Here is a 15360-nt window from a genome sequence, read left to right on the forward strand (position 1 = left end):
GCTGCCAGCAGGCTAAAGGTTAATGAAAGTTGAATGCAGTGTTCAGAGGGGATGAGGATTTTTTTTTTGTTATTGTTGCTTCTGTTGGGATTAGAATGACACAAACACAGGTCATATGGCTACTTTCCGGTTTTTCCTTGTGGAAGAAGGCCCTGTGTGCCTAAATGGGCATTATTTCATCATGCCTGGGCACCTAGTAGAATTACTGACCTTTCATTAGCCAGCTCAATACTCAGATGAAAGAATTCAAAGCCCCAAATGGAGTTTCAATCCACAGCTGCTAGGGTCAAGAGATTTAAAATCCATGAACTTATTCTTAACCACTTGGCCACTGAGGTCCCAGATGGGAAGAAGAGGTAAATAACAACATCTGTTATAACAATATGTTCATTTAGAAAAGACTTATAGAGGGTGATTGAATTAAATCATGGTTAATATCAACAAGCAGGGATCAACAATTGATCATTGATTGATTGATTGATACCAACCAGTAGTAGCCAACAATTGATGGTTGATTGATTAATATCAACCAGAAGACACCTTCAAAAGTGAAAACTGATAACTGACTGGTTAATTTCAACAGGCAACTTATGATTAACTGGTTCATATCTACAGGTAGTCAATTACTCAATATGTACTTAAACTAATCAACAATTGATAAATTGGTGTAACCAACAATTGATTAATGACTTGATTGATAATAACCACTAGTAATAGACATGTGACTTACTGATTTATATATATGTGTAGTAACAGACATTATGTGACTTACTGATTTATATCTATGTGTAGTAACAGACAACAAGTGACTGACTGATAATAACCAATAGTAACAGACAGCATGTGACTGATTGATTATATCTATGTGTAGTAACAGACAACATGTGACTCACTGATAATAACCAATAGTAACAGACAACATGTGACTGATTGATAATAACCAATAGTAACAGACAACATGTGACTGATGGGTTTATAACTGATTGGTTAATATCTATGTGTAGTAACAGACAACATGTGGCTTACTGGTTTTTACCTATGTGTAGTAACAGACAACATGTGACTGATTGGTTTATACCTATGTGTAGTAACAGACAACATGTGACTGATTGGTTTATATCTATGTGTAGTAACAGACAACATGTGACTGATTGGTTTATACCTATGTGTAGTAACAGACAACATGTGACTGTTTGGTTTATATCTATGTGTAGTAAATTACAAACTGACTCAGGTTGATATCAAAATTTAGTAACCAACAACTGACTGACTGGTTAATATTAACCAATTGTAAGTGACAGTTCAATATTTATCCTGCTTTTATTTTTTCATCAGATACACACTGCCACCTTAGGTTTGTCACAGTTTTAAGGTATGTGTGACTTACAAGTATGGTTTACGTTTGTAATGAGTTAATGAAAAATCTGCCTTATCTCAGTGACCTGCATCAATTAAAACTAACAGATAACAACATAGTGACAATTATATTTTGTTTGTCTGACATAGTTACTTGCCACTGAGCTCTGACAAGATATCTCAATACAGAGCTGTATGAAAAATTTAGTCCAGGTATTGCCATAACGGTCAGACAACTTCCTGTAGTCCTACATTTTTAGTTTAAACGATATTTATTTTTGAGATAACATACATATAACATGTACAACAAATTTTTACAGTTCAAATACATGGATTGGAAAACAAGCTAGTAGCTTATATAAATTCCTTTCTAACTACATTGATATACAAGCCTATCTGAGATATGACTTGTGAAAATGTACCTTTTCCAAAATGAGTGCAAAAAAGACACCTCCATATGATGGAAACTGATCCATTTTTTTTTGCATTTGAGCCGTGCCATGAGAAAACCAACATAGTGGGTGTGCGACCAGCATGGATCCAGACCAGCCTGCCCATCCGCGCAGTCTGGTCAGGCTCCATGCTGTTCGCTTTTAAAGCCTACTGCAATTAGAGAAACCATCAGTGAACAGCATGGAGCCTGACCAGACTGCGCGGATGTGCAGGCTGGTCTGGATCCATGCTGGTCGCAAACCCACTATGTTGATTTTCTCATGGCACGGCTCAATTTTATTCTGGAGTCTTCTGCTTGAAAAAACGTATCATGCCAAATTATTACTAAATACAGCCAAATTTTAAATAAAAAATGTCCACATATTTCTGTACTATTAAATCATGCATGAAAAGCATTCAATTTCATAATGATTTTTTAAAACAAATTATGGCATGTTTTTTTCCATTTCTGCGAGATCCATTTATATAAATGACATTACACCATTACTTCAGGTGTAACAAACACATGGAACTTCACGAACACTTCAGTTTCAGTTGGGGTCCAAATAAATCTAAAGACTTATACAATTTGTCTGTAAACTAAACACTCAAGTTATCTTACATAAATTTGATATTTTCTATTTTTTTTTCTTTTGTAGTGTAAAATGTATGTAAAACAAATAAAAGACAGAAATCATCAGTTCATACCTTGCATAGTGTCTCAGCATCAAGGAATGTGGATTCATGTTTAGACTGTGCCTGTGTTAGTTCTGGTTCAGAGTTTTCTTTCCTGAAATATAACAACACTGTGTGATTGAAAGATGAAAACCAGACTAAAAACAGAGCGTGTGTGTGTTTAGGTTTAGTGTGTAATTAACATCCTATCAGCGTGTAATTAACATTCTATCAGTCATATAACAACCATGCATTTAGCAAGCCAAAGCATAGAATCGCAGGCTTCAACATAGATTAACCCTTACCCTGTTAAATTTCTAGAATGAACTTGTCCGTCTTTCAATTTGGACAGTAACATTAACTGTTAAAAGGGGTGAATACCAAAAAGACTGAATGGTGAAAAGTGCAGATTATGATCTACACTGGTCGCAAAGGCAGAATGAATTGTGTCCAGCATGATAAGAGTTAAACTAGAACATTTAAAACTATTTAAATATTGCCAACATGTAATGCAGAAAGTATGCAGAAAAAAGACAAGAACTGTATGATAATTGCAATAACAGATGCTGACCTTGAAATACTTCTTTCTTAAATTACATGCAACTAGAGGTGCTTTTGAGAAAAGCGCATGTCTCCCACAACTGCCTAATCATCTGAATAGTAAGTCTGTCTTTATATACTGTTTACGTGTTGGAGTAAGCGGCCTACTGGTAACTCACAATATGTGACAAGCCATGACAAAATGGTCCCAAATGACATTTTTATGGAAACTGAGTTTTTCACATATTCTGAACTGTAGACATGTCCTTAACATAAATTCAAAATTTTAGACCTGCATGTTTTAAAATAACAAAATTACAGCATTTTTTGTACAATAACTCCCAATCACAAACGTGCCCTTTTTGTTTAATAATAATGACAAATACTAAAATCATGTACTTTTATCATATATTTTAATTTCATATTTTGCCATCAATATCAAAAGTATTTAACATGATTAGCACAGTTGATAATGCCTACTTGCTATAAATATGCTATTTCATATTCAAAAAAATGTCATAATTCAAGTTTCCATAGCAACCAATTAAATGTCAATTCAACAAACATTTTAGCCTACATTTGATGCAAAAAAAATGTAAATTTATAAAATATATATTAGTTCTCTTGAAGAACAAGAGTTTGTGGTTTTTCTGATTTATATTCATCTAAAAGCAATTCCATAAATATCTAATATTTGTAATGTGTCATTCAACTTCAAATGTAAGATGTATTGCTCAATGACAGTGTCAATTGAATCAAAAGTGATGATTATATAACATTAAATTGTTTACATAATTATATTCAAAGGCCATATTACTCTGCTATGAAAGCAGATATACTTAATACTCAAGTTCTGTTTCCATGGCAACAACATTTTTAATGAAATAACGAATTCATTTTATTTCCTTCATTTTTTTACATAAATTTTCAAGTAAAAGTATCATTTCAAAATATTCTTCCTGGAGGGTAGCTTTTTTCAACTTATATAGTTGCATAAAATATTAATGCCACTACTTTGTTAAAAGTTTCTTTTAAGAACACTTCAAGGTGGTATAAAGATACAGAGCAGACATAGTCTTGTGACTGAAGGACAGACGGACAACCGAAGCAAAAACATTATATCTCAAAATTATCTACAAGGTTGGAGTCAGCTAGCTGTCCTCTATCTTTACATACAATCTAAAGAAGCTTCTTCAGTTGCTGATAAATAATATAATTATGACATACCTCCAGATAAACATCAAAATTTTCAATTAAACTTAGATTACCCTGCTAAATTTCTACAAGAGGGTCATGACCCTATATTGCTCACCTGTTAAACTTGGCCTTGGAATCATCAAGATAAACATTCTGACCACGTTTCATGAAGATAGGGTCATAAATGTGGCCAGTACTACAGTGTTAACAAGCTGTTCCTTTAATTTGAGTGGTGACCTAGTTTTTGACCCCACATGACCCAGTTTCGGATTTGGCAAAGGAATCATCAAGATAAATATTCCTACAAAGTTTCATGAAGATAGGGTCAAAGATATGGATGGCCTCTAGAGTGTTAACAAGCATATCCTTTGATTTTAGCAGGTGACCTAGTTTTTGACCCCACATGACCCAGTTTCGAACCTGGCCTAGCAATCATCAAGATGAACACCAAGTTTCAAGTGTTAACAAGCTTTTCCTTTCATCTGACCGGGTGACCTAGTTTTTGATCCCATATGACCCAGTTTTGAATTTGGCATAGGAATCATCAAGATAAACACTCTTACCAAGTTTCATGAAGATAAGGTCATAAATGTGGCTTCTAGGGTGTTAACAAGCGTTTCCTTTGATTTGACCTTGTGACTTAGTTTTTGACCCCACATGACCCAGTTTCAAACTTGGCCTAATGATCATCAAGATAAACATTCTGTGCAAGTAATCCAATGTCAAATGTCACTTCTATGGTGTTCACAAGGTAAAATTAACAAATTTTGGCTCTTTCGGGGGCCAATGAGGGGCCGTAACTCTAGAACCTATAACTGGATCTGCCGGTTTCATCAAGGAATCCAAGATCTATTGTTCTGAGATATTATGCCAATACAAGTTGTGTGCAAGTTTAATTAAAATTAATTGCAAAATGTGGTCTTTATCGTGTTCATAAGCCAAAAGTAGCAAATTCCGGCCCTTTAAGGGGCCATCACTCTAGAACCCATGATGGGATCTGGTCAGTTTTCGAAAAGAATTGAGATATTACGCCAATACAAGTTGTGTCCAAGTTTGATTAAAATTGCTTGCAAAATGAGGTCTCTATCATATTCACAAGAAATTGTGGACGGATGGATGACGAACGAAGGGCGATCACAAAAGCTCACCCTGTCACTATGTGACAGGTGAGCTAAAAATGGACTGGTCCATTATCCAATTTTGGCAGCACCACTTATTATTCAAAGGGGTGCATGTTCACTGAAAATTTACTGACTGAATAGCGAACAGTGCAGACCATGATCAGGCTACACAGATGTACAGGCTGATCTTGGTCTGCACTGGTCGCAAATCACTTGCCACCAGCAGGCTAATTTTGGCTAAAAGCACTTTGTTTTATATATCATTATACCAAAAATGCAAAACCAGTATTGTACAGGTAGATATTGTTTTTAGAGATTTTTACATATTCTTCTCACTAGAAGAGTGCTTATATAAATAAAAACTTCTTAAAATATATAGAACCTCTGAAAACTAATTTCTGACATACATCTCGAGGTGTGTGTATAATGAAATATGATAATTAACATACAAAACATGTACTGGTTATGTACTGGAAATTCAGAACTAGTTGGCAAATCTTTTATAATGTTGGCAAAAATTAATTTACATTGCATTCTTAGCCATGACACATCATTTAACATCATCAGATGTGTATTAATCATTTATATAGTAAGTATCTCTTCAACATTATGTTTAGTATCCATTGGTGTGTCATCTGACTCAAATTGTAAACAATAAGAGTTGTTGGAGGAAATTAATGCTTCATTTTTCAAAAGCCTTAGTTAAAATAATGAAAACATAAACAAAAATTAATCCACTTGTAAGATGCTAACTGAGAAAACAGATAGATGATTATATATACAAGAAAAAAACCTGCTGAGTCCAAAAAAGGGCCATAACTTTGTGAAAAACCAATCAGAGTTACTGGACCTGTAAAGTGAACACCAACGACATGAACTGTTGCACTCAGCAAACTGTCTCATCACCCATGACCTATATAATATATTCCAAGTTTAAGTCAATACATGTACCTAGAACAGTATTTAAGTTGTGCTCCAGACATGAAATATGAAGGACAAATTTGACATCTTAGTTCAATTTGTGACCTTGACCTTTGAATTACCAACCAAGTTCAAGACTACCCTGTACATGAACTTATCACCACCTTAGCTACCTGTATGCCAAGTTTGAAGTCAATACAAATAAATGTTCGTTTGTTTTGTTGTTGCACTGGCACAATTATAGGTCATATTGCGACTTTCCAGCATTGATGGTGGAGGAGACTCCAGTACTGACATGACTGAGTACTGTGTATGCAGTAACTGCAGTAAGATGCTGCACTATGAAACCAGGAGCTCATATATGAACATTAATCTCTGCTACTCCCAACTAAAATTTCAAACCTTAAGTCACCAATATGGGCAATCGATGATAAACTTCAATTGTGGTTTTGGCACAAAAGAATATGTCATTAATTTCGTTACTAATAAAACAATTGATGTTAACGGTTTACTCTATTAATGGTAATGGATTAATCTGTTATTGCTAATGGCTTGATTATTTATGCTACTGGCTTTTTCTGTAGAGGCTATTGGCTTTATCTATTGATGCTAATGGCTTAATCTACTGATGGTAATGACTTAATTCGTTGCTCCTAATTGCTTAAACTATCAATGCTAACAGCTTAAAATATCAATGCTTATGGTCTAATCTACTGATGTTAAATGGTTAAATCTATCAATGCTAATGGCTTTATCAAATAATGCTAAACTGTAGGCATTGTAACTAAAAATACAAACTTCAAGTAGGAGCTATCTATATTAGATACATATGTAGTTAACTGCATCAAAATACAAGGACTGAAAAAATTATTAAAATATCATGTCCTGAAAAAGAGTTATTTGAGCTGAAAAAAAAAATGATTCTGGGTAAAATATTTAGAAAAAATGGAGACAACTCTGCAAAGACTTTATGATAGGCTTAGGTGGCTATTGACCTAGGATCTCATGCAAACTATGCACTTTTTACCTCTAACCATGGAAAAAGCATGCATACTTGCCACATGGATTAGCTGAATCTAATCTGAATACAAAACTATGTAAAGATCAAATAATTGATTGCCCTGGGGAAAGTGTGACATTTTCTGTGGTGAATTTTGTCAACAAACAGACGATTTTTTTTAAAAGTCAAAACCCACAGAATTTCACAAGGTGAAATATGTAAAAAAGGCTACTGCTGGAAAGAGAACAATCTCAACTACCCATACATATGCGTCAAAGTATGGGAAAAATATCTAGAAATATGAGAAAATCGAAGAAATCAATTTCAAGACTGTTAGATGCATAACTGTGTTACCATGCATGGCATTTAACATAGATAAGTCACTTTTCCTGTGTGCTGATATAACATGGGCATGATTAGGATTAACAAACTAAACAATTGGCTATATAAACAGATTGTTTCCCTTGTGTAAAGAAGGCTTAGGGTGAGTCTCTATAAACTGCTTAATTTTTCTATGCTAATGGCTTAACCTATCATTGCTAATGGTTTAATCTAACACTGCTAATTGCGTTTAGTTTAATATACTGATACTAATGGGTTTATCTGGCAATGCTGATTGTTCAATACATGGTGCTAATTGCTTAACTGTTGATGCTAACAGCTTTATCTATCAACGCTAATGGCTTTTTCTAGTGACGCTAACTGCTTAATCTATTGATGCTAATGGCTGAACTTTTGAGACTAATGATTTTATCTAGTGAAGGTAATTGCTTAAAAATATATTTCACACATATTCATATGAAGGAAAATCTTTGTCAGGATAAAACTTGCATACATGTAAACAGCATGAAGAATATTAACACATTCAATATAAAGCATCTTTACTGGATTATGTTGAAATTTGTTATGTCATTTTTGTTTCTACGGAAGTTTTACATAGGCAAAAATGTATAAAGAATGAAATATTATGCTATTTTACTTCCTTCACCAAAAGTTGAAATAATTCACACTATGATGCACAATTATCAATGTATTACAACTGCCAGCCAATTATGAATCACACATATATATCTATGTAAACTGCAAGTAAAATAAATAAAAACCTGCAAAGTCTGCTAACAAACAAATAAAATAATACAAACTTCTGGGAAAATTAGAGGACAATGATTTTAGTTACAGTCCAAGAATTGAAACGAGCAAAGCTATTGAGGGAGACAAAATGTCACTTAGGAGCCCATTCCTTTGAGAATGTACTCAACTAATTTTCTTTAACATGTATCAAACATGGTCCTTACTTTTTTAATATTAAGTAAAGAAATTGTTTTTTTGTTTTTTTAAATAATTTTATTTAATTCAAAAGTGGTTAATGTGCAAACTGCAGCAACTAAAAGTCAGCTAATTTTGAATATATGACATGCACCAAGAGATCAAACTTCTGACTGTGAAATTCATAGGCTTGTGCTTTGACTACTGACTTAACCTTTACCATGATATATTTCTAAAATGAACTGGTCCATCTTTCAATTTGGAAAGTACCATTAACTGTTAAAAGAGGCGCTTACCAAAAAAGATACTGACTGAATGGCGAACAGTGCAGATCTTGATCAGACTGCATGGATGTGCAGGCTGATCATGATCTTCACTGGTTGCAAAGGCAGTATCAATGGTGTCCAGCATGATAAGGGTTAATAAAACCAGGTTTTGAAGTCTTCAAGTACATGTTACATATCTATGTGAGCCGTGCCATGGGAAAACCAACATAGTGGGTATGCGACAAGCATGGATCCAGACCAGCCTGCGCATCCGCGCAGTCTGGTCAGGATCCATGCTGTTCGCTAACAGTTTCTCCAATTCCAATAGGCTTTAAAAGCGAACAGCATGGACGGATCCTGACCAGACTGCGCGGATGTGCAGGCTGGTCTGGATCCATGCTGGTCGCATACCCACGATGTTGGTTTTCCCATGGCACGGCTCATGTAGTTAAATTATCAATACACATCAAATACATGAAACATTTGATATGGATTATCTGCACCATATCTGACAAGTAACCAAAACAGCCCTCCTTCAAGATGGACTTGAAACCATTCAAGCATTTTGTTTATGAATGTATGAACAATGCAGTGCAGTATGCATCTTTATCCAGTGACAATTTTACTTCCTGTTTTGTAATAAATGTGCTAAAATTTGCCTTGTTTAAGGTTTAGGAGTATATCACCAAAACACAGAAATATTTTATAAACGAATAACATTGTTACCAATATTTTACTTAACCATTACATGTTCTGCCGTACTGTCCCGTACTGAAAATATTCTGAAAAAGTTGTCCCCCTTTGAAGATGAATGCCATTTGTAAAGAAATAAAAATAAACAATTGCTGAAAACTGTGTTCCACTTAATTATGTGAAATTTAAACACTCGCATGCGATTGCAAATGAATCAAAACTAACATGTGTAACAGTTCTTTGAAAATGGTGGGTTTTTGAAGGCGTTTGACTGCCCGGAAGTAGGTCCCATTTAGGCAGTCCTTTTTTCGGAATTCAATGTTTATATTAGTATACTGACACTTGTGTTTTTGTTTTTGTAATGATAGCTTGTATATTACTTATATTACTCTACAAAACAAGTGTCAGTATACTGATATAAGCATTGAATTCCGAAAAAAGAACTGTTTAAACAGGCCCCACTTCCAGACAGTCAAGCGCTTTTAAAAACTCACCATTTTCAAGGACCCCTTACACATGTTTGTTTTGATGCATTTGTAATAGCGTGTGAGTGCTGAAATTTCACTTTTTGATGACATTTTTGCATAATTATAGGAAAAGTTCGACAATGTAGATTTTATAGAAACTTTTCATAGGTGTACATTTACTTATTTTCAATCATAAGGCAAAATAAAATGTAAAGGTCCATGTGCTTTTTTTTTAGCAATTCGCGAAATATCAATTTGAGTCCTTACATTTCTGCTTATTTTATGTTATTATTTTTAATTATTAATTAAAATACACCAAAATCTATCGATTTTAAAAATTAACCTGAACAAAGACAGTAGAGTTTAAACACTTAATACACATATATAATAGAAATGGTAACATTTATGCTACACATATAACGACTACCAGGCAGTATTCTACGTTCTCCAGACAAATGATGTTACGCGTCACTTCGGGTTGATCAATTAAGCAGAACTACCGTAAACATCCAACATTTCAACTTCATCTTATACCAGTACTGACTTATTGTACCACAAAACTAAAACAACTTCTCCACAAAACTTGCAGTATATTCATCATTTTCAGTAAATTCCCCATCCTGGGATTGGATATCTGGACTAGCAGTTTGCTACCCTGACTTTATATTCTTCTGTTTTTAATTTTATTTTGAGTCCAGGAGGAATGGTTATTACTGACCGTTCCTTCCTGCCTGAATCCAATCAACATGAAAAAGACAAGCATGAAAGCATGATAGCTGATTGCTGGAGTATAGCCCCTGCTAAACTTTATTCACCTGGGTATAAAGTGTATGTGTTCGGGTTTAACGTCTTTTTCAACAATTTTTCAGTCATATAAAATGCTGGTGTCTACTTGTAGCTGTGAGCTGCTTCACAGTATCACTGGAATATCAAGCCGTGGACACATGACATGATACCCCACCCAGTCACATTATACTGACACCGGGCTGACCAGTCCTAGCACTATCCTCTTAATGCTGAGCGCCAAGCGAGGAAGCTACTAGTACCATTTTTTACATCTTTGTTATGACGCGGCCAGGGATCAAACCCACAACCTCCCACGGGTGCTTTACCACTAGGCTACCGAGGCGGTCCTGGGAATAAAGAGTTTTGTCCATTATTAAAAGAGATGTAACATAACTTGCCTTTTTAAAGGAGACAGATAGATAAATATTTTACCTAATAAACAAGGACAAATATCAAGCAGAGAATGCCATGTTCGAAAAACGCTGTAGGCCACACCAAACTGATTACCTGTTTGTTGGATTTCCTGCACCAATTTGACGGGAAATGAAAAAAAAAACATTTTTTTTGACTGCCCACACCTGGCATATTTTTGTGCTGGGTCAAAATCAGTAGGAATGAAAAAAAAGGAGGAAATTTCCAAAGTTTAAATGCACCTTGCTTGTAATTTATCAGAACATCGGAAGAACATTATGTTCTCTGGCATAGCCACCGATTCGACTACGTACATTGTAGTCTCCCTACTGCACAGACTCTTAGGCCTCGGTAGTATCAGTTTATTCGATTAAATTTTTGTAATATTCGATTGCTTTAAAAATCTGGCATAACAAAATGGCAGCCCCCTATGTCTGCAAGTATTTCCAGCGGCAGCTGTTGAGATTTCCCCGAGCTGCAGTTGTAAAGAGTTATTTAGGGCTGCTGCACTATACACAGGGTGTTTTCTAGCTAATTTGGGAACATAGCCTATACCCCCAAAATTGGGAATTTTGTCGCGTAAATGTTCCAATTTGGGAAATATTTAGTCCCATAGGATAAAGTAAGGATGTGTTTAAGGACTTTCTCATACACTTGTTTCACATTTTAGAACATCTTTAACATACTTCCATTATAAAATTGTCCATAATTTGGACAATTTTTGTGCAATTTTGATGAAATGTTTTTTACAGAATGTAGATTGGGAATTTTTGCAGTCATTTTGGGAAAAAAAAACATACTTTTTGGCATTGGGAATATAGCCGAATAACGGCTATAAAAACGGCCGAAAAAAACCCCTGATACAATAAGATGAATCTTTCCACGTAAAACCCGCCGGGGGCATTTGTGTTTCTCAAACGCGGATTTTTGTTTTTGTTTTTACATTCTTTATTTGGTTCGAGTGATAAAGATACATGATAATACATCATGAATTCTAGACATTTGCTTATATGTCACTCAAAAGTGTCAACATTTGTTTTTGTATACTTTGTATAGTTAAACCTTCAAAGTGCTGGATTTTCATTCGAGTTCTGACAGTAAAACCCAGCCTGCTGACTTAGTCACTTAGCACCGAATAGTACTACCTCAGATTAGCAGGTTCAGTTGAGTACTGCGTGATCTGCATTTGTAATAGATACATGTTATCCAGCACTTTAAGGGTTTAGAGGTCTAATGTCACAAGCAGAGAAATTGTTAATGGATATTTCAGAATAATAATAGCACTGATATATTTCTTACTTTTTACTATATGTATCACACATTAAAAATTCAATGCTCCAAAGACAATTTAATGCTGTCTGAATGTTACTTCACACACATTTGTTTTTCCGGCTTATGAACAGAAACACACTTGATCTGGTGTTAAATATGACACAAGTGATTATTTACTCTTTTGTTTTTATTTCATCGCTTTTTGCTCGCTTCAAATATTTCTGAAAAAAATCCGAAGAACAAGACATCAATTTGGTGTGGCCTTATATTATAAACTCATGGGCTTTTAAAAGAGGCCATATTTTTACTAAATATTTACATCTTACCTTTTTCCACAAACACACTGTACTAATGCAAGAACGATGGCAACCAGTATCACCATGGACACAAGAAGGACAGGAAGAGACGTCAAATAATCTGCTGACATCATCATTGTCATCTTGTTTATGGTTTCATGCACTACAATACATCCATACTGTATACCTGAAAAGCACCATTGTATTATTATTATCAACTGCTGTAACATTAAAGATATACAAGAGCTGTCCATAAGACAGCATGCTCGACTTTTCTCAGTGCTTGACTCTGAATTAGAGCTTTGCCAGTAAAAACATTATAAAACTAAAATTAATCAAACATTCTAAGTTAAAAAGGGGCATTACTCTGTCAAAATTCAAATCAGAGTTATTGGGATTGTTTCTCCTGGTGCAGACTTTGACAGTTAATAAGTATTTTAAGTTTCAAGTCAATAGCTTTGATAGTAACAGAGATATTTGACTTCATCAAATCTTTAACCAACGGCGACACCGGGGCGAGTGCAACAGCTCTACTTTTTCTTCAAAAAGTCGAGCTAAAAAGGGATTCACTAAGGGATAGGCATTGGGGATGGATTTCCCCCTGCTACAGTGGTCTGAAGCCCAGGCTACTTTTCCTGTAGCAAAGAAAGGGAGCGCTCCCAGACTTCCTTCTACCTTGCAGCTTCCACCTCATACTTCAATTAATGAAACCCCTAATATACAACGTTCATCTTTCTTTACAATATTTTATCAGTAGATACTAACTTTAAATGTACAAGTAGAAATTCCTTGTCAAAGTAAATATATAAGCTGTGTATATAGAGCTGCATTCATACATGTAATTAAATGTTATGAAGTAACTGTCATTATTTTGTAAAAAGGTGCCAGTTTTCACTGACTGGTGATACAATTTTATTCGTCCTGCATTGTAACCTTGGCCAACATATAATGACAATTCCTGTTTTGGCTATTGTTACCATGTAATTTTCAATTTTACATGTTTATGTTTAAATTTAGATTTCTAATTTTGTATCATGCGATGTAGAATGTATCCTACTTAACTAATACAGACCTTAATGGTTGTGTTTAACACACTTCGTTTTAAACCTGGACTCGAAATAGCCAAAATGTTGCTAATAGACCTTGATACGATTTTTCATTTTATAAATACATTTCTTTCCATATTCAAAATAAAAAAAAACAACTGTATAACTAGATGATGCTTTTGTAGAAAAGCGCATGTCTCCCCCAAAGCATAGTAGTATTATAGGCAAGAAGGTCAGCGAAAATCAAAGAGACACTGTTCAGTCAGTGCAGGCTGATCACGAATAGTCCAGACCATTTTAGAAATTTAGCTGGATAAAGGTTAAGTACCTAAAGTCCTAATGCATACATTTGTAGTATTGTTAATACACAGTCATAAACTTGTTAATTTATCATGTTTACCAACCCTATATAGTATTACAGTAATTGGTCATATTACGAAATTTGGGTCCAGTATACCTTTAAGAATACAAACTACAAAGTACAGAATGAAAGGTAAATATCTATGGATGGGAAGACATTTAAATCAGTATGTATATATCAAATGTCCATATATGAATCAGGTGTGATTAACGCAAAAATGTCCAAGTACAGAAATAAAGAAGACCCAAACAAACTTGAAGCTGACACCAATGTCAGTGTAAAAGCCCTTAGAATGAGATGATACATTCAAAAACTGAAAAAAAAAAGGAACAAGAGGGCCATGAAGGTCCTGTATCGCTCACCTGACCTAGGAATCATCAAGATTAACATTCTGACCAAATTTCATTAAGATATGGTCATAAATGTGGCCTCTAGAGTGTTAACTAGCTTTTTCTTTGATTTGACCTGGTGACCTAGTTTTTGACCCTACATGACCCAGATTCAAACTGGACCTTGAGATCATCAAGATTAAAATTCTGACCAAGTTTCATGAAGATACAGTCATAAATGTGGCCTCTACAGTGTTAACAAGCTTTTCCTTTGATTTGACCTGGTGACCTAGTTTCTGACCCCAGAAGACCTAATATCGAACTCGTCCAAGATTTTATCGAGGTTAACATTCTGAACAAGTTTCATTAAGATTGGGCCAAAACTGTGACCTCTAGAGTGTTAACTAGCTTTTCCTTTGATTTGACCCAGTGACCTAGTTTTTGACCATATAAGACCCAGATTCCAACTTGACCTAAAGATCATCAAGGTTAACATTCTGACTTAGTTTCATGAAGATACAGTAATAAGTGTGGCCTCTAGTGTTAACAAGCATTTCATTTGATTTGACCTAGTGACCTAGTTTTTGACCCATCTGACCCAGATTTGAACTTGACCTTTATATCACCAAGATTAACCTTCTGACCAAGTTTCATTAAGATATGGTCATAGATGTGGCCTCTAGAGTGTTAACTAGCATTTCCTTTGATTTGACCTGGTGACCTAGTTTTTGACCCTACATGACCCAGATTCAAACTGGACCTTTAGATCATCAAAATTAAAATTCTGACCAAGTTTCATGAAGATACAGTCATAAATGTGGCCTCTACAGTGTTAACAAGCTTTTCCTTTGATTTGACCTGGTGACCTAGTTTTTGACCCCAGACGACTCAATATCGAACATGTCCAAGATTTTATTGAAGGTAA

At 34.8% G+C, this 15360-nt stretch overlaps 1 protein-coding gene across 2 annotated transcripts in view; it reads right to left on the reverse strand.

Moving 5' to 3' along the window:
• LOC123539820 (uncharacterized) overlaps nt 1–15360 on the reverse strand; it is a 45937-nt gene that overhangs the window by 18485 nt on the left and 12092 nt on the right. For both annotated transcript variants that reach the window (XM_053527233.1, XM_053527234.1), the window contains exons 2-3: nt 12730–12886; nt 2497–2578 (exon numbers count right to left, since the gene is read on the reverse strand). In XM_053527233.1, coding sequence (XP_053383208.1) covers nt 2497–2578; nt 12730–12842 — 195 coding nt within the window. In that variant the 5' untranslated portion in view covers nt 12843–12886. The remainder of the gene's footprint in view (nt 1–2496; nt 2579–12729; nt 12887–15360) is intronic.

Source organism: Mercenaria mercenaria, chromosome 16, assembly GCF_021730395.1.
Source record: "Mercenaria mercenaria strain notata chromosome 16, MADL_Memer_1, whole genome shotgun sequence".
Classification (NCBI taxonomy): Eukaryota; Metazoa; Mollusca; class Bivalvia; order Venerida; family Veneridae; genus Mercenaria; species Mercenaria mercenaria.